At 45.4% G+C, this 27,992-nt stretch overlaps 1 protein-coding gene across 2 annotated transcripts; it reads right to left on the bottom strand.

The window, feature by feature from the left end:
- Positions 1-80: 80 nt before the first annotated feature.
- On the bottom strand, positions 81-27,992 carry LOC306834743 (enhancer of polycomb homolog 1-like). Of its 2 annotated transcripts, XM_079360886.1 has the most exons (15): positions 27,714-27,992; positions 26,520-26,640; positions 17,189-17,348; positions 14,973-15,118; positions 14,104-14,310; positions 13,588-13,736; positions 12,183-12,336; positions 10,402-10,560; positions 10,191-10,280; positions 9,924-10,072; positions 7,774-8,192; positions 3,904-4,055; positions 3,419-3,560; positions 2,805-3,216; positions 81-1,761 (listed from the first exon to the last, which is right to left on the bottom strand). In XM_079360886.1, exons 3-15 carry the CDS (start codon positions 17,286-17,288, stop codon positions 1,689-1,691), a joined length of 2,352 nt encoding a protein of 783 aa, XP_079217012.1. In that variant the 5' UTR covers positions 17,289-17,348; positions 26,520-26,640; positions 27,714-27,992; the 3' UTR covers positions 81-1,688. The 2 variants fall into 2 exon arrangements, with proteins under 2 accessions (XP_079217012.1, XP_079217011.1); XM_079360885.1 differs by lacking the exons at positions 26,520-26,640; positions 27,714-27,992 and adding an exon at positions 24,389-25,019.

The raw sequence follows: 27,992 nt of genomic DNA, 5'->3' as shown, positions 1-27,992 counted from the left end.
ATATAAGATTATAATTTTAGATCCTTGCAGCGAACACAGAAACACAAACAGGAGTAGAAAAGACACGAGAGTCCGAACAGTTCACATTTAATGCCCTGGGCTTTATTGTCTTATTTTAGTGAGAGTTCTGTCACATATTTTTTTTTTTTAGTCTTTTCAGCCTCCAGGTGGGACAAGTAAACCTCAAGGATATATCCTGCCATTGGACTGGGCATTCAAATTCAGACAAAGACGAGAGGCACTACTAAGTAATGCTGCCTTTGTGCCTAACTCTTCACAGAAGAGAGAACATTAAATTCCCCAAAGGAAGGCACCCAATACTTGTGGTTTTTTGGCCTTGCAGCCGTCTGGAGATTCTTTTTTCAAAGAAAAAAAGAAAATCAAAAGAAAAAACAAACAGGGGGGAAAGAGGGGAGAAAACTCATGTGTTTTTTTTTTCATAATCCCTCCCTCCGTCCTCTCGTTAGCATTTTTTGTTGTTTTTAAAAACTGGAATGATGAAACACGTACAGCGATTACTGCCCATTCACCTCCCTTATCACCTATGCATGACCAAGTAACAAAGGAACAGAAAGAATGAAGTCTTTCAAGAAACAAAGAGTTTACAATCAAGATTACCACAAGAACGAGGAAATAAAAAATACAAAAATAACTGATTTTTCTTTTTTACAAAAATGTTGGTGGGATAAATCAAATAGAAAGGGGAGACTCTGCTTGCATGAAAAAATGAAGGACTACCCCTTTAAAAAAAAAAAGATACAAAAGCAGCATTGATATTTATCAAAACCATGAACAAAAAAACATCACAAAAAAAAAAAATATAGTGCTTTAAATCAGAAGCAGAAAAGGCTTCTGGGAAGAGACTTCATCCCTGTTTTGTTACTTGTGTTTGGGAAAATGTTAATGGAAGCTCCCAGGAAGAGAGGAGCACCTCTCCTTCAGTGAACCAAAGTCACCCTCTTCCTCCTCTTCATCCTCCTCCTGGCTCTCCTGGTCTGTTTGTCTTTCACCATTGATGTTCACATGATCCACAGAGAGAGAGAAGCACAGGGACCCAAAAGAAAGGGGGTGGGGGGTGGGGGACCTGCTTTGTGTTCACAATATACAAAAATACCCAGGAGTCCGTAGCTACCTAACATTTACTACAGCACAGGAACCAACAAAGGTACAGTGTACAAATAAAAAAAAAATAACAAAAACAAACCGAAAACAAAAAAACTGTAAACACAGCACAATAAATAGATAAAAACAGCAGGCTCCGCACCATGCACATGATGTGATAAAAACTCTTTGTCTATACAACTCCCACATCTCTCACACTCGCCACAAGTTACTTGGCTATCTTTTTTTTTTTCCTTTAAGTTGACTCCCAAGTGCAAAACATCACAAATGGACAGTTCTGTATTCAAGTAATATATATACAAGGGGGATATTACAAATATGTAGTTACTGTACAGATACTAATTTGCCATATTCATAATTTACACATGTCGATCTTGTACTTTTAACAGTAACAAAAAAAACAAAACAAAAATAAGTTTAAAAAGTATGAGAGATGAGAATTGCGAGCGAGCGGCCGCGGCCTCTCGTTGGTTCTGTCCGTCTGCGTCAGAGTCCTGCTGTCCCTTTTGCATTCCCGATGCTACGATGCACAGCACCTAATGAGCGGACTCCTCGCCGCACCGCTACTACGTCACCTCCATGGCCACTGTGTTGTCTGCTATACTGTTCAGTGCTGGCTTGTCTTCGTCGTGATTATCCCTGTGGGAGAAAGAGGGAGGGGGGGGGGGAGAAAAAAAAGATTTAACGTTTCAACTCCTGTAAGCGTGTTTTTAATCGCAAGGGTCCAAACTGCATCTTCAACTGTCTTAGATTTCTTCTCCTTCGGAGGGGATCAGCTTCTCTTTCAGAGAGATTCAAGTGGATGTAAATATGAATACTGATTACCGTAAATTCCGGATTACTAAGCGCACATGGATATAAGCCGCACCGGCTAAAAATAAGTTATTAAATATGTAGGCTACCGGTAACATCCACAAATACGAAGCCTTCTGGAAATCCTTTATCGAACAGTGTCTGTAACACGGCTGATGAAAAAGATTACCGTAATACAATTCACAAGAAAAAGTCCAACCATTCACTGCCTCAGAATGACTTCATTACTCACTTCCTCCGTCTCTTTTTCGTTGTCGCCGTCAGTGTCGGCTCTATTTCCTTCGTTGACAGCCAGCTCGATCGCTTTTAAGCTGCGTCATATACATTTCTCCGTGTGTTTTCCACGATGAGGGTGCATGCATGAAGCGCAAAATGACTGATTTTAAGATCCGACGGGACGAGGTCAAATGTTTTTTTGCGGCAGAAGCTCATTATCCCCCAAGATAAATCCATAAATAAGCCGCATCCTTGTAAAAGCCGCTGTGTTCAAAACGTGATAAAAAAGTAGCGGCTTATAGTCCGGAATTTACGGTACTTAAACCAGTTTGTTTGATGAGTTCAAAGTTCATCTATAAGGGCTGAAAGAGGAGGGTCAGACTTATAGAAGTGTTCCTATAGATAGATTTGATGATAGCTAAGGAGTCAACATGTGGTCTGATTGGCCACGCAGGAAACTTAACATGTTCCCTTGATTCAAGAGTAAACTGAATATACTGTCTCTCATAAGTTTTTATCTCAGTATCAGAGGTTAAAAATGATTTCAAGTTGTTAAAATAAATATTTTAAACACGTGTTCTTTTTTTTTTTTTTAAGTTTTTTTTTTTTTTTTTTTGTCAGAAATGGCAACAAACTTTCTCTGCTTGTGTCACCTTGAGCCCAGATCCATGGGTGATGCTCCGGACACTTTGGGCATCTGCATGTTGGTTGTGGCAGACAGCTTTAAGGCAGAGGGCGGCACGCTGCCGAGGGTCCGGGGAATGTGGCGCCCGGCCAGGGTGGCGGCCGATGGCACGCTCAGACAGATGTTGTTCCCGATGAGGACCTGAGTGGTGGCGGGGGCGGCGGCGGCGTTGGCGGGGCTGCATCCCAGGATCCCCAGCGCTGCGTGGGCGCTGGGGGTGGAGGTGAGGGAGGTGGGGATGGCGTTGACCGATGATGGGTTGGTGGCGATGGAGGAGGGTTGGAGAAAAGTCTGGGCGGCGGGGGCCGTGGTGTGTGTCGTCTGGTTGGTCTGGTGGAGGGTGGCGGTGGTGCTGGAGAGGTGCAGGCCTTTGAAAACACCTGAGGAAGAGAACGCTGTCGTCAATGCAAAGAAAAAAAGGATCGAAACACCCCTGAAAATCAACATGGAGTAAAAGCACCCGACCAGAGTCGGGAATTCAGAACACACAAAAATAACCCCACAAGTTTATAGTTTGAAAAGTTTGAATTTAAACAAAAGTCCTCTTCCTTTTCATGTTCAGGTTAGAGATGCGTCTCTCACCTGCACTTGCCAGGACGCCGTTGACTCCACTCGCCAGCACCAGCTCCTCTTTGGGCTTGAAGGTCAGCAGTTGGTCCGTAGTGATGAGGGCCGAAGCAGCAAACTGGGCGCTGGCCTGGTCCAGAGTCTTGGACCCAAGTGCCTGGTTATGAAAAGGAAAAAACAGGTAGAGTCATGAGCCAAAAGACAAAATGTGCTGCGCTCAGCACTTCCTGCTGCCAAACAGGAACACGCTCGCGGGAATGACGACGTGTCCCGTTTGCTCAGGACGTGTGAACTGACCTTCACACTTTAAATAATTTCCAGATTAGTAGATCTACATTAATAAAAAATTAATAACTAATAAAAAACTCACAGCGCCCTATTTAACGAGAAAGCTTTCACAAATCAGAAAAGGAAGACGACTAAAAATTGATCTGAATCTGATTCTTTGGATACGTCGACATCTTGTATGCAGTTGAGGTTGTGTGTTGGTCCTGGCTGACCTGTGTGTTGGTAGTTGTTGCCGTGTTATTGGATTGTTGATGTTGCTGTTTCTGCGGTTTCTGTTGCTGCTGCTGCTGGCTCTGCTCCAGCTGCTGCTTCTGCATGAGTGCCAGCTGCTCCTGGTGCTGCTGGTACTGCTCTGCCGTGAACACTGCGGACAGGACGGAGAGGATGCAACAGGTCAGAGTCAGGACAGGAGGCTTTACTGGGCGCTCTGGTTTACGACTGAATCAGCTTGAGGTCACGTTCACACGAGAAAACTTCTGGAAAGTGATTTTTAAATGTTTTTTCTAATAATAACGTGCACATGGCTCCTCAAAAACTACAACAGATTGGTGAGGTGTAAACATGCAAACACTTGAACATCTGTGTGGCTGCTGGTTATAAACTACAATGAGGTTACATTTTCTAATGAAAGCAGAACTCTGGAGTCCTTCATCCATCCTCACATGACTATCGACTGGAAGCGCAGCGTCAAGAAAGAACGCCATTTCACCCGTCTGCACGACCAATCAAAGCCTGCCCTTTTATGGTGACGCGTCCTCTCAGAGCAAGAAGAAGAGTCAACACAAACTAAATGGAATTCAAACATTTGAGTTGCACGTTGCGGGGTCATGAAGCATTCGAAGAAAAAAAAAAAAGACTTCCCAAGAAGCCAAATGTCATTTAGCTGCTGTAATTCTACTGAAGGCGACACTTTCATAAGAGCCCTGCAATCTGCTAAAAGGCTGCAACAGTTCTGGAGATTCAAAGAATACAAAGTCACGAGCATACACACAAATGTTCGGAGTTCATTCAGAAAACAAAATACTAAAGCCACTTCAATACTTAAGTAATTCCTTCAGTTCAGTTTAGGTTGTCTAAGCCAGTTGGGGAGGGAGGGAGAGAGAGAGAGTGGGGGGGGGGGGGGGGGTCCTCAAGCTTCCTTAAAATTGCTTATTTTATCAATTATTGGGAAAATGAAAACAGAACGAAAAGTTCAAGTGATTCCATGTGTTCGGCTTCGAGTGTTTCTTACCTTTCTTATCTCTAGTTAATAGTTTTTAAAAGTTGTTACCTTATAGAGTCTTTTAATGATGTCTTTCTTTCGTCTTTGTTTTCATGTTTTTCTGTCTGTAAAGCACTGTGATTTGCCTCGTGTCTGAACAGCGCTGTATGGATAAACTTGCCTTGCCTCAGTGTTTGGAAAGGTCTGACATTGTGTTTGGCAGTTTGTGTGCAGCGCTAAATGGGGGGACGATGGGGGTCCTCAGTCTGTAGCGTTGCATCACGGGTCGCAGGCTGAAAACTTTATGAAGCCTAGTAGAAGTCTCGTCTGTAGAGACTTTTACGACAGCTGTCAGAAGCTTATTTTTCCTGCTGATGATGATGATGACATTCAAATCATGGCCGACACAATGCAGCGAGTGAGGCGCGAGCACAGACAGGACAATCGAATAAAGTGGAATCACACTTCACGGTCATTCAGATAGAGTAAGCCAAAGAACAGCAGAGGCACTATATAACACGAGGCCGGGTCGGGCTGATGTGGGCGAGAGGTGAAAAGAAGCAACGAGGTCCACTTTGAAGAATTATCAAACAGAGACTACATGCTGGAAACACTCCTGAAGCTTCACTGTGCAGCTCAAGGTAACTGCAACAAGGACTTCTACCTGCCGTCAACGATCTGTGGAGTCGGTCAAATCAGGAGTAACATGGACGCATCTGATTTTGATTTATTGACTCTTCAGAATGGAATCACAACTATGGCTTGGTATGAGACAGCGGGACGGCCTGCGGCTCCATCCTGCATGTCAGCCCCCACTATCTCTCTCTCTCTCGTCCTGATTTCTTCACCTGTCAGCTGTCTTTTCTTAATGAAAAAAAAAAAGCTCCAAAAGTCTTCACAACAAAAAGTTTCTGACCATCACGTTGTCAACCTTTGAACTAAAGCCACATTTCTCGTCTTCTCTGACAAACACTAAACGCACATGCAGAAGAGACACGCGGAGCATCAGCATGTCTTTCAGGAAACACTCCTTTGCTGCACTAGTATCTGAACAAAGTACAAGCAGCCATTAAACGCCGCACCTTCTTCCAGTTCACCACTGATGAGAAGGAGAAAGAAGATCAGGACGAGTAACAGAAGAGCGAGTTGTTACTGTTCTTCTCAGCAGTGCACGTCCACATGCGGATTCAGAAAGAAAGAAGTAAGACAGACGACTAATGAAAAAGCCTTTACTGATGGCCCTGAGGAGAGCAGCTGAATTAAGAGTTTGATTAGGTTTTGTGTGTGTGAGGGGGGCTTTGTGACAAGAATTCAGCTGCTCCAACCAAGAAACAAATGCAAAGAAAACAGTGAATTTCTGAATCAGTGTGCTGAGATTAGATCTGAAAAAGCAAAACAATGCCCCCCTCACGACCAACGACCCCCCCCCCCCCAGAACAAACAGGTGGAAACATTATTTCTCCACAAACAGGAATCGATCAGAGGGGAGAGCTCGACAGCTTCAGTTCGTTTCAGGGCATTTCTTTCGTACCATCGGTTTTTTTTAATAAGACAACAAACAGACATGTTGAGCAAATGTCTCATCAGCACTTTGTTCAGTTCAGCTAATATGAAGAAATGCTTAAAAAAACAACAAAAAAAAACCCAGCAGAAACCACAAAGACCAAATCAAGCTGTGAATCCAGTCAAAGACGTTTCTGATCCATATTCTGGGAGATAATTTTCTCTTCCTGACTCGATGTGTTCAGACACAGTCGAGCTCGTCTCCATCTATTTATACAGCACGCTCTCTAATTGACTTCCCCCCCGGCCAAGGGAGCAGGAATTCATGTATTATAATATGGAGAGAGGTTTGTAAACAGGAAGTGACTGATTTACCAGCAGCGTGGGGAGCCCCGGCCCGTCTACCTTTGAGGTGTCTCATCACAAGCAGCAGACCGCTCATCAACACAGAGCCCACCTTTTCAAATTGGCATTTTAACATGCATAAAATCAATTATTCAACAGCACCTCATGTCATTTTATGCATGAATAAATTTTTCCATTACGGTCCTCTCTGCATGCCTGATACAAAGACAATTCTGCTCATTATTTGGTCTCCTGTACTGAACGATGACGCGCTGAAGTCGGGCAAAGAATCCTGGACTATGGATCCAAACAACACGCTCCGAGGCCGTCCTTCTATGTCCATTAAAACCTCTTCACGTCGGGCGATATGACCAACAGTCCTTTTGAACACTTTTTTCCAAACACGCACCGAGGAGATGGAATCATTACAGCGCCGTTTATCTTCCTCTAAAATGATTGTAGGGACAAAAACAAGAAAGCAACGAACGTCCAGCAACACATCATAACTATCGGAATTATGATCAAGGAAAATAAAGAGTCAGGCTTTCCTCAGTTTGCTACGTGGGCCATACTGATTTTTTTTTTTGCCATAAAAAATAAGCTGAACAAAAGGGGGAAAATAAGGAGGAAAAAAAATCACAAGATTTTCTTGTGGTTTCGACCACAAACTTTCAACCAGCTGCTGAAAAATAACGTCAAACTATTTTTTAATTCAAGCTCAGGCAGGATTCAGTTAGTGCTTTAATCACAGCCAGGAGTGAACACACGGTCGCCCAGCTCCAGTCAATTTACTTTCTCCACTTCCTGCCAGAATGCCAAACCGTGTTGACTGACGTTTAATGAAACCAGATTAAAATCTGCTCCTGGTCGTGCCAACAAACTTTCACTAACAACACAATAAATCTACAAGATAAGGTCCACTCTTTGCTCAGACCAAAGTCAATATTTAGCTGTACAAATTAAGGATGTCACATGTTGACGAGGCGAAAGAAAAAGCAGCGAGCAGCACAGCGGAGGAAACCCCCGGACTCACCGTTGACCGGGTTGAGGGCTGGGCCGGTGCGGTTCTGCGAGGCGGCTCCTCCAGACAGGGTCCGAGTTAGTCCTGACATGGTCCGGCTTAAATCCCTAAATCCTCTGCGAGACAAGTCTCCTTCACCCAGCGGGTGACGGGATAGCGTCCGTGGTCTGAAGTGCCTCCAGCGGCACGCTTTAATGTTCAAAAGAATCTGCCGGAGGTCCACGGGTGTCGATGATGGCGTCAGGGGCGATGAGGAGGACGGAGGGCGGGAGGAGCTGGCTGGGTCCGAGGTATTGGTTTCTGAGGTACTGGCGTTGGAGTTGCGGAGCGGAGACCTTGGAAGTGGCGAGGAGAGTGGTTCGGGCTCAGGGTCCGAGTCCAAGCCCTGACAGATGCCGTCTATGTCCGTGTGCGCTCGGTCCAATAAGCTCCTGGAAACAAAAGCAAAGAGCAGAATGAGAAATCTCCCTCGGTGACTCACTAAAGGTCACGTTATCATGAGCGGTACATGACAACATCAACATCCTGTGGTCGCGACCCGAGTATTGCTCAAGTTCTGTGAATAGCAGCCATGTAATTACAACGCCCACTGGGCCAGTGGTTCCAATTACAGCCGAGTGTTGCACAAACAGGACAAATACGTGCAGTGCTGCAGAAAGTACAGAACACAAGACTTGAGGAAAAACAAAGAAAACTCAAACTTTACAGCCGTGCTGGAGATTCACGAGGCCGCATGCGTTTGTTAAATCCAGAAGATTCGGCTAATTTAAGTCCTTAGCACTCAGAAGGTATCACCACTTTAAACTTAGCCTGCTGCTGCTGCTAACTGAGCAAGAGCCGGTTTATTTGAAATACAAATTGAAGATAATGTTCATGATGTATTTCCTGTTTTCGAAAGGAAAAATAGAGAAAACTGCAATTGAACAATGCGTGTTTTTGAACATTGGTTTGAAAAAAAAAAAAAGCACGACTGCTGCTTGGTAACAAATACTGTGGTGGAAACAAATACAAGGGATTAAGTGAAGACGTCAGGAATCGCTGACTCATGTTTGTACAGGATTTCATGGAGATACTCGCTCAGATGTGGAGTCCCACCTGCGGCCAAGAACAACAACGGGACTGACCCAGCGCTGCACGTCTGTCCAAACCATCACATGGCGCTCCGTGTTTTTCTAACGTGATCGAATGTCGCTGTCACACGTGCACGTCATAGTGAAGAGGACAGAGACAGAGAGACGGACGGCGGGCTCCGTCCGCCTCCCTCGGGGCCGTCGGATGCGGAACACGTCGCATGTGCGTCTGTGTGGCAGATACCGTCTCTCTCCTCTGCATCAGGCGGCGCCATGGCAAGCCTCCGGCTACCTCCTCCAATCAGTGCGCTTGACCCAACCGTGTGTGTAATTACTGAGCAGATATCAGACAGAGCTGCAGGACACCGTTCTGTTGACACTCAGCGGAAGTTTTTCCAGATTCGTCTGTGAGCCACAGGAGCAGGTGAATCCCGAACTGTGTGTGTGTGCATGTGCCGCCGTGTTCATCATCTACGCAGCCAGCTTGATATTTATAATGGAACGTGCCCGCCAAATGATCGCTGGTGACCTGCCAAAGAGCTGCGATGGTAAACAGCCTCGGCGGACACAGACAACACTTGGCTCGGCTTCACCTGCTCGGCGTCGGCGCTGGCAGCATTCCTGCACACATATTTGATTTCACATTTCTAACATTCCCCCCCCCCCCCTCCGGCTGTGTTTGCTGAAACGACGGAAGCACGCAGCACCTGGCGGACATGCTGATCAATAACTCATCTTTACAACACCAGCGTTGTTTCAAAGCTTCACAACTGAAATCATCAACACGACGAGTGTTGTAACTGTTTTTGTTCAGGTCTACTTCTACTATTTAAGGGCCATTTTTTATTAGAAGGGTGGGTTTTGTTCTGCTATTATATTTGCTTTGTTTATCTGATTTTCATTATTTTCGAGATACGTAGGTTTCATTTGTGTAAATGTTGCTTGTGGAATCTCTTTAGGTTAATGCACAGAGAAATTAAGGGTGAAAAAAAACAAAAATAAATCAATCAAAGATTCTAGTTATCAAAACAACGTTTCAGTTTTTGCTTCTCCAGATTAATCTGAGCGCTCAAATTTCCAGACTGAACTCACCTGCCACCTCTGCCCAAACGGCGCCTTGCGAGCCCGATGCATCGACGCGGCACGTTCAGCGAGGTCAGACAGTAGCGGAAGCGCGGGTCGCCGAGCCCGCCCTCTGACGGGCTCGCCCACGGCCAGTTACGGCTCTGCTCCGGCTGAGGCTGAAAGAGGCAAAGAGAAAACGGACATGAAGTCAGGTGAAAACGAGTGAAAAGAAGCAGGTGGGTGTTTGTGATGGCACCGATGATAGAGGCGTTGAAGTCAAAGGAGCGCACTCACAGCGTAGTATTGACAGCCGGCCTTCCTCCTGAACGCGTAGCAGCCATCGGGGTCGTTCTCTTCCTCGGCCTCTGAGGAACCTGAATGAATCTAAACGAAAAAAACAAAACAAAATACATTCATCAATTCTGGAGAACAGAACCAATGCCTGTGTCACACCTGCCAATGACGGCCTTTCCTCTTCCTTGCTGCTAATGTGAAATCTGTTTACCTGCGAGTAGGGTTCTTCGTCGGAGCTGGGGAAGTCGTACTGGTTGAGGTCCTTGGGATTGAACACTGATGGTCCTGAATGTGGAGGTGCCGACAGAGGGGGAATCTTGGGTTTCTTTTCGTATTTCCTTTTGGTTCGCACCGCCTCCGTCTTCTCCGGCTATGAAGATGGGAAGGAGACACAGCGGTTAATGTTGAGACAACAGTCTGTGTAATCCAAAAAAGAGGGGCGGCCACTGCGAGTGAGTGCGGCTCTGGTGTTGGACGCACAAGGAGGAAGAGTGTAGAAACAATAGTGAGTAAAGGAGGCATTGATATGCAGATGGCAGCGTGTGCCAGATGCCACTGCCTTGCCAGATGGCTGCTGCCCCACCTCCCCCTCTCCTCAATCCCCCCTCCCGTGCCACCAGATCACCCGGACTTCCCCCAGTGGGACGACCCCTCCCTGTCTGAACAGACTCCAACTCCACTAGGATTAGTCAGATCCTATTCAGACGCCTGGACGTGGGGCGTGCAAACAGAGGCAGGGAGTCTATGGTGGAGAGGTGATGTGTCAAATCAATGGAGTGAGCGAGGGGCAGAGTCACGGGGGGAGGAGGGGCTGGAGGTAAAGCAAAAACTGATTGCCTGTAAACAAAAGGGGAAAGTCAACCAGCTGGTGGAGAGGGGGGGGGGGGAAGGAGGAAGTAGTTGTGTCCCTGCTGGGCTGGGGGGAGGGGGGGGGGGCTGTTGGACACTGCAGCTAATGAAGTTGTAATGAGAAGAGGTGACACAGAGTTCACAAGAGTGCTGGGTAATGAAGTTCTACATTATGGGGAGCGTGTGGCGACGCAGCGTGAGCGCAACGTGCAGTGACAGAACCCTGATGATGAGGCACAAATAAAGTGATGTTAAAGTCAACTCTGTTGTTGAGCTGAAGGCTCCCTGATCACTGCAAAACAGTGTCCAATCAATGCTTCACGTGTGCCTCCAACACAGCACCTGAAACAAACAACTTAGCCTCAGCAGATCCAAACAGCTGCTAACACTCACAGCAGAGACAGTTTGTCTGTGACTGGAGCTACAAAAGGAAAAATGAGGAACTGATCTTAAGGCAATGAGCCAACATGCCCTTAATGATAGCCGTGCTTGTTTTGGGGTGGGATTCTTTCAGTAGTCAAGGTCATGAGGATTCAAACACAAGATCAAAAATAAACTTGATACACTTTTCGTGTAAAACAGCAAAAACACTGAACTTCTGTTTTCTACTCAAATAATGGGTGTGAGAACGGTTCCAGTAATTGTAAAATAAAGTCCGACTGATCAGGCAAAATGATATAAAACCATTTCTATCCATCTAGAGAGATTTGAAGAATTGTTATTGAATTTCTGTTTTCTAAGGAAAAAAATAAATCATCGTCTTGTCTGAAAAGTCAAAAGACAGACAGAAGCTAAATGACGAGGATTCAGTGTAACGTTGGTTCTCCGTCATAGAGCTGCAGCACACTCCCACTGACGTCGATGTTATTTCATTTAAGAACGTCGACGTTTAAAGTGCCAAGCGTTACGCTCGTTCATCATCAGGAGCAGCTTTCTAGATTCGACAGCTCGTTGATTCATCATCGATGTGGCCACTGACTGGAAGTCGAGAACATTTTCCTGCCACTTCTGCAGATGTGTTCAAACTCCCACACAAATAACGAGCCAGGAGGATGGAAGTCATCCCCCCCCCCCCCCCCCCCATCTGTGTCCCTACACCATCATGAGGGAGCCAGAGCGTGTTGGGAATGCAGCCGGCCTTACTTTCTTGTAGTCCTTCATATCCAAGTGGTCCTGGTGTCTGTACTGGTTACTGCTCGACAGAGGGATGAGAGGGATCGTGTAGACGGGCTTCACAAGAGCTCGCTGAACGAGGGCCTCTGCCATCACCTCGCTGCCAAAGTCTGGCATCACATTCCTGATGGGGAAAAAAGAAAAGAGACAATTCAGGAATCTATCCAAAGTCTGTTCTCCTACTGCCCGACTTTGTTTCCCCACCTGTCGCCTCCCAAACAGTGCCAGACGTATACGGCAAATAACAGCAGGAATTTTAAAAAATGAATTATGTGCATTAAATATGATTTATACAACAAAGCTGAATCTCCGACATCGTGCAGCTGTGGTCAAAGGATGATAACCCTTGCATAGAAACGGGACAAAATAAACAACTGTCAGACCACACACACACACACACACACACACACACACACACACACACACACACACACACACACACACACACACACACACACACACACACACACACACACACACACACACACACACACACACACACACACACACACACACACACACACACACACACACACACACACACACACAGTCCACCTTGGTCACTCTCTCGCAGCATCGTATCATGAAGGGGGCAGGGACGCTATCACAGCTGAGAGGAGAGTGGTCCAGTCTGGGAGGAAACACTGGCTTTGAAGTGCGGGCAGAAAAGCAGGCCGGGATAACGAGAGGAAATTGAAATGTCACTACAAATCAAAAGCACTTCGAGGAGAAGGCTCCAATTTAAGCTCACAGTGACGGCTGCTTTCAGAACTAATTCATTTCATTCCAACGTCATGTTTGGATGGCTGGTCGTGGGCTTGACGGCGAAGGGAGGGGAGGGGGGAGAGATAGCAAGGGGAAAAAATAAATCATACAAAAACAAAGTAATGTCCTGTGTTCTTCCTAGCAGAGTGGGTGTAAGACTCTTGCAGGATTATAGACGTCAAAGAGCTCATTTGCTCCTGCCATACTGAATAAACAGGCTGATCTACTAATTGATAAAGCACAGCCATGCTCCCAATTAACACGAGCAGCAGAGCCCGACTATACAGAAACATGTGGTCGGCTCCTCGACACCATCAATCGTGAAGACGCGCGTCCTCACAGCCTCAAACCTGAGACTGTAACTCAACGAGTTAAAGCGTAAATCAAACAAGAGCTGCTCGAAACACTGACATACTGACTTTGTCAACTTTCTCAAACTAAACAATCCGGCTTTAAAACTTCAATCCCAAGACGCTCCGGGAGAGATTTCTTACCCGAGTATACATCTGCTCGGGAACATTTGCAATCACGCATAGACGTCCATCTCCTGCATCATACCGGCTGCTTCCCTAACGGGGTCGTTCAGAGGAGCTCGTGGCCCATTTCATACCTCTTCTCCACTATCTCCAGTGTGAGGTGCAGCAGCTCTCTCTTGCTCTTCTCCCTCCTCTTGATCATCTCCAGGATGGTGACGGCTCGGCTCAGGTCCCTGCGCAGCTTCAGCATCTTCTCGTACGACGCCTCGTCGTTTTTCCGGTTCTGAAAACGGAGCGGTAAAGATTCAGACACGGAGTCACACGCGCTCCCTCGCACGCCGAGGCTTTTAAACACGGAGTTTGTGAAGTGGAGGTTTTCAATTTGTTTCTCAAAATTTTATTTTCGGATCGTAACACCGATGTCAGCAGATCTACAGACTTAACAAGTAAGACATTTGTATTCTTCTTCAGGTTTTGGATTGAAGCATTGAAAGTAAGGCATTAGCATTAAAAATGTCAAAAGACTGGAGGACACTTCTTTAACCAATTTGAAACAACAGGATTAGATTAGAGAACTTTATGGGTCCATAGCTGAAAGACTCCTTCGCCAAATTCAACAACGTGGCCTCCTCTTCTTCCCAGATTCTTACCTTCCTGGTCTGCATCTTCTCCGTCCGGCGACGGAAGGCCACGTAGGGGTCGCTGGTGCTCGAGCCGTCCCTCTTCTCCTGCTTGACGTTGGGGATGAGGGAGCCGCCCTTGCACGTTTTCCTCTTGCGGCTCCAGTAGTCGAAAACCTCCTTGATCAGCTCGTCGTCCTCCTTCAGCAGCAGCTTGGCTTCCTGGAGGCTGACGAGCTGCAAAGGCAACGAGAGGAGAGAAAAATTTGGTCAGAGTGTGCAGAGGGCGAAATAGATACAGGGACTACAGGACAATGTTTTAAACAACCACGAACACAAGTTAAGAAAGCTGCGTTATTAAAAACGATGATGAAAAGCAGCTTTCCATAACTGTTATAGAAAATTTAGATTAACCCCTTTGACGCCTGAATTTGTTTCCAAGTATTACATTTTTTAATTAATTTTTTAACATGTTTCTGCTTTCAAGTTGATGCTAGATTAAGTTGAGATCGTTTATTAGGAAACAGCACATAAACAGATATTGCGTAAAAATAGCACATCAAACTGATGTTGTTCTGTCTCCAACTGGTCCTATGACAAACTAATGCTTGCAAAAGTTTCCGAGGTATGTGGAGGAATACGGACTGCGGTTTTGGCTGCATTTGGAGCGGAAGCGGTTTGATGCAAATTCGCGACAACAGGCGTCAAGGGGTTAAGTCGATGACCAACTTCATATAACGATCCGTGACAAGAAGCAGGATATTATTCACTTTAGTACAAGGTTCAATCTGACTCAGCGGGTTTGATTTATTTTGTGTTATTCTAACTCAGATGTGTTTGTGCAAAGTTCACTGAAAACTGGTCATTTCCCCCCCCCCCCCACCCCCACACACAAATACCTGCTGGCCACTTCCTTTCTCCAGCCGGTCTATCATTTCTTCAAACTGCAGGGCTGTGATTTCCATCTTCTTCTTCAGCTTATTCACAAACGTCTCGTCCTCTGAATCCAGGTCGTAGTCTGGCTGCTCCGTGTCCAAACTGAAAGCTGTGACATGAGAAGGCACCAGTTAGTCCACAGAGATGGGCACCTTCATTCAAAAGGACAATGTCTGAACCTTGCACTTCCCCCACTACCAGCCGAGAGGAGCACGACCAAGTGTATGACACCAAAGTCTGCATGTTTAACAAAATCCACTTTTATATGATGCAAAGTAAGTATGCAAAGTTAGTGGGTTCGGTATGTTGGCTGGACTTCATGACACAAAATGTTTACAGATCAAATATATTCCACCATATAATCAATCATAACATAAAAACTTGTTATGTTATGATTACAGACGAGCTGCAGGGTCTGAGACGTGTTTATCATCAGACGACTGCTGTCAAACTTCTTTCTCACGATAGAAGCAGTGTGCTCGTGTTTATTTCTTTGCCTCCACTGACTTAATGAAGCAGAGCTTCAGGATAAAAACAAGCATCCAGACGGGGAACTAAAGCAGCCACTTGCTCACAAACGTTGCCTGAGGCTTTGTGCTTTTTTTTTTTTTTTTGCCATATCGGTAAGTGTGGCCAGAATCTGCAGCCACGGCCCCGAAGACTCCGCAGACACTTGCAGATTAGTCGGGTGAGATGGGACAGTAGCAGTCAGTTTGAATCCATCAGCTGTTGACAATATTTACTGAACTGTCACTGTGAGAAGCATTAAAAGGATCAAAAACAGAGGTGCAGAGCATCTGTAGAAACTGCCTGCCACAGCTGTCCCTCTGCTTCAGCCGTCTGCAGTGCATCTTCAGGCTACAGGGAGCTCATCAAGTTTGTTCTCCTATTTATCGAGAAACACTTCAAACTGACTCCAGAGAGCCTTTTCTCATTCCCTCCTGGAGAACAATCTAGAAAAACTGAGACGTCAAGTGGAAATCTTATTTGGCATCATGGCAGGAAACAATCGGCGCAGAGAAAGGCTTCGCACCTGCCGCTCAGCCAGAAAGCTTTAGTTCAGTTTTCAGGCTTTTGTGCCTGCGCTTTGTTTGCCACTCCATCCACATACAAATCAACGACAACAGAAAACAAACCAGACGTACGTTGATCCCAAGCTGAGCTGGGTAATGTATTGATAACATCCGGACAGGGACGTAGTTCCAGGTACAATGTAAACATGGTGGCATGTCTTTAGCTTGTAATAGTGGGGGGGGGGGGGGGGGGGGGGGGTTGTTTCGGAGATGAGGCTGCTGGCAGAGTCATTTGGTGTGTAGAGCTCAGCTCGAGTGAACCAAAAGACGAGCAGCTTTATGGACATTTTTATTCCAGCACCAACAGAGCCTGTAACCTCTGCTGAAGAAAGATACAACTGGCTACTAATTATTCAGGAAAAACCAAACGAGGTCTTTGCCTTTGACGCTGTTCTGTCCACATAAATAAAGTAACAAGCTAACCACACTTACTAAAAGGACTGCACACCAACTCAGGACAGTCTGCAGGCTGCTTGCACAGGTGACATGTTTGTAAAAATATGTGCACAGAGGGATGTGTGAACAGTAACACTGCTGTGTTTGAAAGCAGATGCGGCTCTTTCAGTTCTGGTTTGCGAAGCCATCGTTTCACCTGTGCGAGTTTGCCAAATTCCATGTTTGTGAAGGAGCGTGCTGGAACTCTTTGACAGCACGGGCGCACAGATGACCCACTGACCCTGTTTCCTCTCCCCGCTGGAGAGCAGACTCTTTGTCTGGCAGACATGTTTTGTCACTGTTCAGACCCTCGAGGGACAACGCAGCGAAACATGACATGTGTGATAACATACAGGAAGCAGAGCTGTCAGCGTGCACCAAGGGAAGTCATTTCTAGTTTCCACACACAGAATCCCTGCTCTTTTTTTTTTCTTGGTACTTTTTTTTTTTTTAATAAATCAGCCAGCTGCACTGACATTACAGCCACAATAACAACGCACTGATGCACAAAGCCCAGTTCACACACACACACACGACTGCCAATCAGCAACATAAACCCTCTGAAGCCGCCAGACGACAGCGCGGTGAAGCGTCACCGCCGCGTGGCCGACAGACCACCAACACAGCTCCCTGAGGACAATCTGGTGGCGAGCGACCTTGCTGGTACTCACGCTGTATGTGAATAAGCTGCTTTGGCATCTTGAACTCCCCGGGGTAGAGGGACTCGTAGTGCGTGATGTTGCGCTCTGCCTCGGGGACGGGGATAACCATGTTGTCCCGCTTCTCGCCGTAGACCTGCTGTGCCGAGATGGCCCGCTGGAGATGGTGCTCCTGGAGGAGAGACAAGAGAAGCAGGTGTTTACAAAAAGACTGGTCAATTAAAATGAGTGATTCACTTGCTGTACACTCTAATGACTTGTAAACAAAACAAACACACTGAAATAGATTTGCAAAAAACAGCTTTTTAAAACCAGCGTTTGTCCAGGACTCAGACATCTTTGTCTCATGAACGCTGCAGGTGGATCTACTGAAAGTATAAATAAAGCTGCACAGTAGCGCCGTGAAGTGTAGCAGCAATTTAATTTGCAACAAGAGATGAGCATGGAGATGGGAAAAGCGTGCACGCTTCGTCTCTGTGCACGATCTGTGACGGCAGCATAGCGTGCATGTTTACAAGCAGGTGAAACGCGGACTCTGCTCGCGTGTCCGCACTAAATTAAAGGATCTATCTTAGATATCTGATTCATGATCCTTCGTAGTCCCTCCTTTTGGATTTTTTTTTTTTTGCTGCATAAAACATGAGACTCCACACTGAAAAATCCTGCAGGCTCACTGTGCATGCTGCACATGAAGCAGAACTTCTTTAAGTAACATTTGAAACAGATTTTTTCCCCTGATTTAATGTATTGCATTATGTTTCACCACGAGACATGCTCCTGTAAGCACGGTGGACTGAACGTCTAATTCATTAACCAGAGGGCGATGAATGGTGCACACGAGGGCATAACGAAAAAGGACAAAATGAAAAAGGTTCCTTATGAATTTGGGGGGGGGGGAGAGACAACCTTTTGGCATCATTTATTCCATTTTCCATTTGTTGTTTCCTGATATCAAACAAAGGAGGGGAGGACTAATAATCAGAACTAAAGATTACCAACATCAACCTGTAGCACACAGTAATACAAAGAGCTGAGCGCCTTCTGCACAAGCTTTAGTCAAATCAATCATAAAACCTGAATCCATGGGGGGAATTAAAAAAAAAAAAATCCATTTCCTGTTTGTGTGCTGTGGATTACATGTCAGTATCTGTCCAATGAGTGCAGAGAGGATGGAGAACAGTTCAGCACTGGGCAGCTCGGTCGCGTGTTCTCTGAAAACTTTTCATCTCAACGTGTCGCAGTGACCTTTTCCGCTGTTCTTGTAGGTTTGTCGAATCAAAGCAAGCTGCTATGAATCATGTGAGAGATCATACAGCATAGCTGTGTGAGGAGGACTTGTATTGATGTTGATGTTTTACTCGGGAGCATCAGCAGGTGTTCTGGTTCACTCACAGGGTATGACATCTCTTTTTTTTTTTTTAAAAGCTCTCCACGGGTTGCCGTGCCGACACGACCATGACTCACTGCTTTCACTCGCTGAGAGCGTCTCAAAGTGAGTCTGAATGAAAATAAAGAAGTTTACCAAAAAAATAAAATAAAAAATGAACTTGTGCACTTCGACCCACGTAGAGGAAATACCTAAAAGTTGTTCTCATCTTATTGGCTGAACAAAGTGATGAGTCATTGAGGATCACTTTACTTTATGTAATCTGTTGGAGTCACCAAAATGTGATCCCACACCAAAACATCCCACATCAGTCAAAAACAAAACACCACATGCACACAGTAAGCCTTAAAGAAACAACAGGAGTATACGAATGTCCAGGTTTCACAGCACAGAAAGCCGAATGAACCGAAAACAAACATCACTTTTTAGTGTCCTGATTTATTTGTTGGTGTTCTACAAGAGGCGAGGGTCAGCTCCTCGGCAGGACACGAGCGTGCTCTGTTGGTCCTCCGAGACGTCTGAAAGAGATTCAGACTAACTCAAAGTTGAGCCGAGACAGTGATGGCACTGCAGGCGGTTTAGCACAAGAACATGAAGGCATGCTGCAGCTCTCATTGAGCGTGTGAAGCATCAGCTGTGAAAGTCACAAGTTAAACTAATAAAAACTTTCCAACCAATCCCTGGGATGGAAATGTCAACATCTTGTCCAATCAAAACTTGTCTATTTACGTCTTATCCTCTTGGTTAAATGACATTACTTCATCATATATGTAGACATATTCTGATGACAGGTTGGCTTTGTAAAATGCACAGAATCCAGTTAAATGGGGGCAAAAAAAAAAAATTGGATTTGGGAGAAATTAAATGTTTTCTGCAAAACATTCAAATGCATTTCAAAGGCCTCCCACTTTCAGCCTTCTAAATAAAATGTGCATCAAAGGCCTTGCGGTTCATGACGAATGCATGCTCACCCTGGAGAGTACACAGTCTTTGAAGGCCGGGCTCTCAGCGGTTGATGCAACAGATGGCCAATCCAGCCAAACGGAGTGAGAAGCGTCTCTGCTCTAACAAGTACTCCAACAAGGCTCCTACTCGGATTTTTTTTTTTTTTGCACATCGCACGCTTCTTTTCACAGCCACACTTTCGTTCGTGGATTTGCAAATATCTGGGTCAGTGTTTAACGCCGCGCTCATTAAGGCACGAAAACTATGACCATTAAAAACCATGCGAGTGTATCGCGTGGTTGGGGCGGGGGGGGGGGTGCCAACACGCCGGCGTGGGAGTTTGGAGAGGCTCAGGGAATATGGAAGGATAATCCCAGAGCCTGAGCAGCTCTGCGTGGAGTAACAGGAGAAGAGTATGAGAGCTGTGAGCTGGCATTGAAAGGGCGCAGCGTGTGTCCAGAGCTGAACCATCTGCCCCCCACCCCACACACCCACCCACCCGGTAAGCTTATCAACAGGCCCCGTGTCGGACACTTTCTCTACCAGCAGAACACAAAGAAAAAAAACCCAGATTCTTCTTGTTAGCGTCACCTTCAGGGACTACAGCCGTCAGCCGCTGCTCCACTGCTGGCTCCAAAGAAAGTTTGGGATGTAAACACACAAGCGCTGGAGAGATGTGTCATCAACTTGAGCCGACTCATTACTTCTAAACACAGCTGAATTTAGCATGTTGGCGCGCACACACACACACCACGGGGTTTGGGACAAAAACAAAGTGCCACATTTGGCCTCGATTGTTCCAATGTGTGCAGACTGACCAGCCGAGCGTGTTCAAACTTTTCACACTGATTTTTTCCTCTTTCTTTCTCGTCGCTGCCCACAAACGCACAAAACTGCCAGCGTTTTTTGTAGCGCTTTCATGTGAGCCTTTATTTGTTTCGCCGTTTCAGAAGTGAAGAGGGCTTTGCGTCCCGTGATCACAGCGTCTTCAAACGGAGAGCGGTTTGAAAGGTAAAACAGGGGAATGAAGGTTTTCTCTGGCGTCTACATCCAAAAGACAACGCTCACATAAACAGCCACTGTTTGGGATCGAGAGGTCACGCATACAGGCTGTGATATTAAACTCACTTCACAGAGTGGGAGGAAACCAAAGCAGTCATTTACCCAACTTCAATACAGTTTTAAAATGACACAGACAGCCTGACCTCGCAGTGGATCGAAGGCCGGGTCTTTGTGTTCCTCCAACTGTTGAGTCATTGCGGTTTAAAGCTTGAAATGTGAATTATGTATCATCTAAACGTCTAGACAGCATCGCTGAAGAACAAACAGCCAGCTGCATGTTTGTGCTCCACACAAGGACGCCTTCTTATTTCACCGAGGAGCTCTCTCTCTCTTTTTTTAAATCTTTAAACCAAAGCGTCACCGACACGGCACAGGATTTGTCAAACACACCGGCCCTGTGTGAACCCCGCTGTCTTGACACGCTGATGAACCCTGAGCCCTGGAGAGTGAAGGGAACCTTCAAGAAGAGCCAGAGTACGGATCCAATTAAAAACCCGAGCCCGGGCCCAGACCGGACCCCTCGGCACGCTCATGCAGAGGAGATATCAGCCAGACTGCAGCGCGCCTCCCCGGGCTACATTTGACCTCAAGACGTCGCCATCGTTGGCAGCCTGTGATCCTCGCAGCCGCGGTTCACAGGCTGGGATTTCCTCTCCTGGGGAACTGGGTGAGCAGGGATAAATGGGCTTTTGTGAATGGCAAACAGGCACAAGTATTCCTGGATACAGGAAGGCAGGCAACTGTTGGTTTTTATCTAAAAAAATGAGAGGTAGACGTTTTGGAAAAAGTCCAGATTTAAAAGGTCTGACCATGCAGAGCTGTGTATGCCATCTACTCCAATAAAAAAAATGTTTAAGAAACAATATAATAGGAAAGTAATGTGGGCATAAATACTGACACCTCTACCTTAAAGGGGGTTTTCATCTGCTCTGCCTCGTTTCTATTGGTTCTGGCCACGCAGCCCATTCACAGGCCGCTCAGACTCCACAGACGCAGATCCAGCAGAGACAAATGAGAGATCCTTTTTTTTTCCACACAGCACGTGTTCCTTCCATTTAAGGTTCCCCAGGAAAAATAGATGACTCCAATAAAAGTCGCCATGGCGACGAGAGAGTGGCCTCCAGCAGGTGTTTCTTTTCCTTCTCTCCAGCTCAGGAGGGAGAGCAGCTCTGGGGCTCACACGCTGTCTAAAATACACGCTTTCAGGGTTAAGAGCAGGGAGCGGCAGTCAGGATCCGTTTGTATTCCTCAACAGCTGACGCAAAAAATAAATAAATAAATAAACATGTTACCGTCGACGATTCAAAGAGAGATCAAACCCCAACAAATAAACCATCGTATTACACCAAGGTGACAACTCAGGAGCAGAAACATGCCATGCACTATTTATGCACAATGGAAATTCAAACTGCGAGGCCTTTTATCCTTGTTGTGTTTATAAGATGTTTGTCTGAGACAGAATTGGTGTCTATCGTGTGTGTTTGGTGGTTTCTACAACCTCCCCGATAATTTAGAGCAGCTCAGTAAGTGAGAGACGATCTTTAGATGTGCTGACATCACAGACTGCAGCCGTCGTCTTTGGGATTCCCGACGAGCCTGACAGACCGTTCAGATCCACGAATGTCAGCGTTCAGACGAGTGGACTAAATGTTCCCATCAGCTTAGTACAACGTCGACTGTGTGCTGCCTCTAAGAAATGTAAAGATTTAAAACTAAAAATACTTCCCGTGTCTGCTGAAAGCCACACATGATGAACGCGTGTCGTCTCCACTGTAACGACTAAAAGGTGAGACGACTCATTGTTTGCACCGAATTAAAAAAAATCGAGCCACAAAACCGTCTGTATGGGAAAACTGGTGTGGCTCCGTTCAGAAAGATGAACCTTCAAAGATCACAGGGGAAAAAAACATCCCTGGGGTCAACACGCGGTCACTCAGTCACCTCACAGCGCAGCCGACGCTCCTTTGTTGCTGGACAGGAAGTGGGTCAGGGAGCTAAGCACAGCCTTGTAGTAAAACTGTCCTCTTTATCTCTTCTGTCACTCTGTTATGTAATGCCGCTGTGCGTGTGTGTGTGTGTGTGTATGTGTGTACAGTAGGTGGGGGGAGAGAGAGAGAGAGCAGGATTTCTGCTGACTTTGCAGGGGCCCTGTAATGGGCTTTCCTTGCGTCTGTGTCTGCTGCGGCGTCTCACAGAGGGTCTCCCGCTGATGAGGTGACGGGGAGAAGTTCTGGCCGGGGAGGGGATCAAACAAACACACACAAGCAACTTCTACCCCTCGATGATCAGCAATCAGAGTCACTCTCAACTGACCACAAACGATCCAAGACAACGTTAGTAAACCTGTTGGACGGTGGGATAGGCCGACCAAAGTCCAGTTTGACTAACGAGCGTCAAACTGTTTACCTCTTAACTGGATTCAACCAGTGAGCTTGCAGTTAAACCAGACGCACTCAGATGGCTTAAAAAAATAAATAAATCAATAGATAACGCCCAATGAAAGGGTTATCAGTCAATGTTATAATCAATAGCATTGAAAACCACTAAAAACAGGAAACAAATCCATCAAAAATTGGTGGTAAACACTCGCAGTCTAAATCTAATTTAAAAAAAAATAAAAAATAAAAAAAAAAACATTGTCAAGTTGACTTGCAGTGTTGATAATTAAGTTGTTCTATTTTGGGTTGCTGTGATCTTGAAGCAGGTATCAACTTTTAAAATCCTAGTATCAGGACAGCACGATGCACATCGTTTGGATATTCAAACGGGGTTTTAAAGCGGGTAACAATGTGCAACACAGACCTCTTTCACACAACACGGGGACATGAAGCAGATCGCATGAAAAACAAACTAAATGTCTAAATAAAAAAAAATCAGTGTGTGCAAGTCAAAAGCTCTTAAAGGAGAAACAAACAGCCCAAGTTTAAGAAACCAGCTTAAAGCAAAAAAAAACTGAAGCCTTAATATTGAAACTAAAAAACTAAAGTAAAGATCAGCTCTTTATCTATATCCTGCTTACAACAGTATTCAGATAGAACACAATAAATTACCGAAACATTCAAATGTTTACTATTACAAGCTTTACGTTGAGAGGAAGGGTGCCTCTATCTGCTGCATGCTTTTGGAGTCATTATTTTAATATTAGCACCAAAATCTCACTTTCTCCATACATTAACAACTCTCATTATCGTGCATGCAGCAACGAAACACGTTATCCTGAAATCATGAATGTGATATCACCATACCATGCCTGTCACAACACATCATGATTCACTATTGTTGAGCAACTCTTGCAGGTGAATATGATCAGATAATGGACGGCATGTTGTTTTTCTTTTCTCCGCCGTGTGCAGCACACATGGCGGGCTCTGGAGCTGTCATCACGCAACACCAAGCTGTCAAAACGGGCTTGGAGGGAGGGCCTCGGTGTCTCCCCCTGGCGTTCGTTCACGGAACGTGCACGCCGTTCAAGGCCTGTCCCGCTTTGCCTTCACCGAGGAGAAAGTCAACAAAATGGTGGAGCCGAAACAAGTCACGTGACTTCTTTGTGCTTTCGGGCGCAAATTCAAGTGAAACAAATGGACACAACCCGGTTAACGAACCCAATATCGCAGCGTTGTCACATAACAAACACACGTGTGGTAGAATCGGCTCGTAATTTTGAGTATTCGTCGAGCTTCGTCGTGTGCAACGAAAAAAAGCAGACATGGCGGCCATTTTGCACAAGCTGGCGCAGGCAACATAGCGGCGCTCCACGATGTGAAAACACCGCCAAAAATGATCCACCGAAAAACGAGTAGCAATTAAAAAAAACATACCGATTCCTCCTCCTTTTCCATCCCAGTTGGCATCTGCGGCACTGCCCGGTTGATTGAGGCATACTCGTGCAGGTCCGGCAAATCCTCGCAGCGGAAGACGGGCAGAGGCTTACTAGCATCCAGCGCCCGTGCCCGAAACGACAATTTACTCATTTTTTATATGAAAAGATGCAGCATAAATGTATTCGATCTGCTAGGAATGATAGCAGGTCTGCCTCGAGTTCTCATGGATGAATCTGTGACGGTCTCAAGGAGTCAGCCGGTCGATTGAGGGCAGGCGTAGAAGCGCGAACAGAGCCGGGCAGGCCCGGGTCTCGGTCGCTCTCTGTCGGTCTCTTATTTCCTAGGCTCCGCTGTTCCTCCACGGTTCAATACGCCATGGCCAACATGGCGGACATTACAAACTCATGCAGCTCAGCGCTCGCTCCGAGCCGGCCCAACCCCCTCGATCTCACCAACAGCCATTCCCACGCAGTTTAGCACGCGTGCGCGCTCGCGAGACCCTTGGGGTACCAGGGGGAGGAGGAACGGAGGAGGGAGGTGTACCGACGGTGGGGGCGAGATGCTGGATGCTGATGAAGGGATGCGAAGTTCTCCCGGCTCGGGATGTTCTCATCCTATAAAACGCCAGGCTGATGCTGACGCACGAAAACACATTTATTCTCTTTGTGGAAAAAAGTGATGAAGGAAAAAAAAAAAGTGAATGGCTGTCTGCTGCAACACAGCACTAAAATAGATCTTGTGTATGTGCTTAACACTATTGCTTCTCATGAACAGAGTCAGGGTGGGGGGTTTTTTAGCCATGCGAGGACAAAAAACAACAACACTTATAACGTGTTTTAATTGGATACGATTAAAAAAATGCATTGTTCTGCTTAATGGGTACAGTTGTTTTGCAAATAGCGCCCCCTTGTGTTATAAACAAGGCACTTCTCCCCTGGTGATGAGTCAGACGGTGCTGCCAGTCAACATTTAAATGCTTTCAACAACTTTGTTATTGTTGCCTTATCTTTAACATGTATAGATACAGTTGCTTTTAACATGTGAGTGCATACGATACATGATTTAAATGCACAAAATATTAACATGCAGGAAACGTAAATAGATTACTAAGTGACGGTGGCCATGTTTGTTCAGACAGCTAACTCCATTACAACATTTGGCCACCCAGAGATTCTTGTTTCTGTGAATATACAGCTGAAAAGCACCAGAGAGCACTTATTATAGACTAAAACAGATTTACAATCTTAAATAAGAATCCAATCAAGCTGAAAAAAATGGTGATGTAATTACGTTATTAAAATTGATAATTACTTTTTTTTGGGGGGGGGGGGGGGGGGGGGGATATCGATCTATGACAACGTTGATTACATAGTTGAGTATCTTCATGTTGTAGCTTCAGCGTTTTACTCCCAACTTTCAAAATCGTGAGATATTCAGCGGCTGTTTTTAAAATTCTTTTAATGCTCTGCAACTTCATTTCTACTCAACCACCAGTTAATGTCCCAATTGTCTCATGAGTCACAGACTACCGATGCTTGTCACCCATTTACGTCTTCAGGACAAACGATTGGACAACACTCTAGGTTAACTAAATGGGATGGCTTTGTTCAGCTATTTTCTGGCCTGAATATAAAATGCTGAACATCTTACTGAAGCTTGAACTTTCACCCCGGAGGATTTCATCTTTAAAAAAAGTGAAATTCTTGAAACTTTAGTTACTAAACACTCAGCACTTATCAAAACCAAGCAAGTACATCCATCCAACAAGAATTTAAATATAATATAAGGCAATTCAAAGTCTGATTGTGCAAACAGTGACAAACTCCTCAGATTGAAGTTGATGCTGACTTCTTGTTTCTGCATGATAAAAAAAGGCATCATAAAGTTTGATTTTTGCATTTTTGGGGTTTAACCACCACCCTTTTAAACCGTGGGTTAACTCCACCTGTCAAAATGTCTCTGTGCTAATGATGTGAGGAGCTCAGTAAAGCTTTGCAGCCACACACATGCCTAACAGATGTAGTCACCAAATAAAACAACCTCTTCATTAGTCCAAACAGGGACACAGATGACGCACAGTTCAATGTGAAATCTGACCAGAGAGAGAGAAGAACAAAAATGCAATAACCTGCAGGAGTGGGAGAGAGCTCCTGTGGGCGTGAGAGAATGACACAGCTGTTGAAGGCTGACGGGATGATCATCATCCGTTCGGGGGCAGCGGGCTCACCTCTGCAGAGCATGATGGAGACCTGAGAGAAAGATAGTGGACAGACAGACACAGGAGTGTGAAATACTTCATCATCAGAGTGTCATTTTACTCCAAATACACGCTCACTATATGCCCCGTCAGACAAAGAAACAGGCCATAGTTCAGCACCTCTTCGTATTTTACAGAAACATTATACAACGACAATAAAACAACAAATAAAAACTGAACTTTAAAATAAATAAAAACATGAAAAAGAGTGCAGAAAGGTACAGAGAGAGTCTCAAGGTGAGCATGTTCAGTAATTATCATCCATAAGTAAACAGTAAACAGTATATTACAGACACAATAGAAAGGATTAACTCTGTTACTGGACAAATATATAAATGCTGAGCAGCTATAGAAATATATATACTGTAAATAAGTGCAATAAAGAACATATATCATTATCATTACAATATTGAATAATGCAGTATAATGTTATATAATAGGGTACAATATATTTCAATTAAAAATGGATCACATCAAATTCATCTGTACATATAAGCACATTTTTAAGTAGATGAAACAGTACAAGAGGCAGAGGATATATGAGTCATGTTAACACCAGCAGTAATCCGAGTTATGAGGGATCAAATGCGAATCGTATACTGACATTTGTTTACAACACACTCGTTCAAATAGTCACAGGCTGTGTTTCATGGTGTAGATCAAGTTTGGATGTCACATTAACGCAGACACACACAGAGAAGAGAGGACGGATACATGTTATCTGAATGTGCTTTTCTTCAGATGTAGACGACCAAACACGAAGCTGATAAAACAGCAGCAGCTTTTAAAAAAAAAAAAAGAAAGAAAGAAAGAAAATCATCCGTGTCGATGCCGTGAGATCAGAAACAGCTGTGTCTGCACACACAGAGACACCGAGGCTAGCTGACAGGCTGCTAACGATAGCTTAGCCCACTGACCCTGCGCCATTTACCAACAACAGAGACAACACTTTCATCTGAACCCACAACAAGCTGGACTGAAAAAAGCACACGAAAATGCGTCCCTTTCGATTTCCAAACGAGACAACGCGAGCACAACTTATCCCGAGTCGAAGTCGCAACTTACCTGCTGCTAGCAAAGCCACAGGGGAGGAGGATGAAGATGAAGATGATGATGATGGCAGTTCTTCTAATGGTTGTCATGCTAGCTCAATGCTAACGCTGGTTAGCTCCCTTCAGGACGCCTCAAGAGGAAACAGTATTGAGATTTTTTTTTTTATCTGTGAAAGTGCAGACAACTCACGAAGAGGGGGTTCAAATGGAGACGACAACCGGCGCAGAGAAAGGGGTGTTCTGTCGTTGAGGGTAAAAGTTGGAGAGTTTCTGAGGTTACTTCGACAAAAAA

The sequence above is a fragment of the Symphodus melops genome, assembly GCF_947650265.1.
Source record: "Symphodus melops genome assembly, chromosome: 14".
In the NCBI taxonomy this organism is placed as follows: domain Eukaryota; kingdom Metazoa; phylum Chordata; class Actinopteri; order Labriformes; family Labridae; genus Symphodus; species Symphodus melops.
The sequence above is the reverse complement of the archived record's forward strand: the minus strand, read 5'-3'. Positions and strand labels throughout refer to the sequence as shown.

What these genes read in the sequence shown, in the direction of transcription:
- LOC306834743 (XM_079360885.1), bottom strand. Translation starts at nt 24,541, where the DNA reads ATGAGTAAATTGTCGTTTCGGGCACGGGCGCTGGATGCTAGTAAGCCT. An exon ending in GCAGCTTATTCACATACAGC is followed by an intron (nt 15,119 to 17,188) that starts GTGAGTACCAGC and finishes CTCATGTCACAG; the next exon opens with CTTTCAGTTTGGACACGGAG. An exon ending in CAACAACTACCAACACACAG is followed by an intron (nt 3,561 to 3,903) that starts GTCAGCCAGGAC and finishes TTTCATAACCAG; the next exon opens with GCACTTGGGTCCAAGACTCT.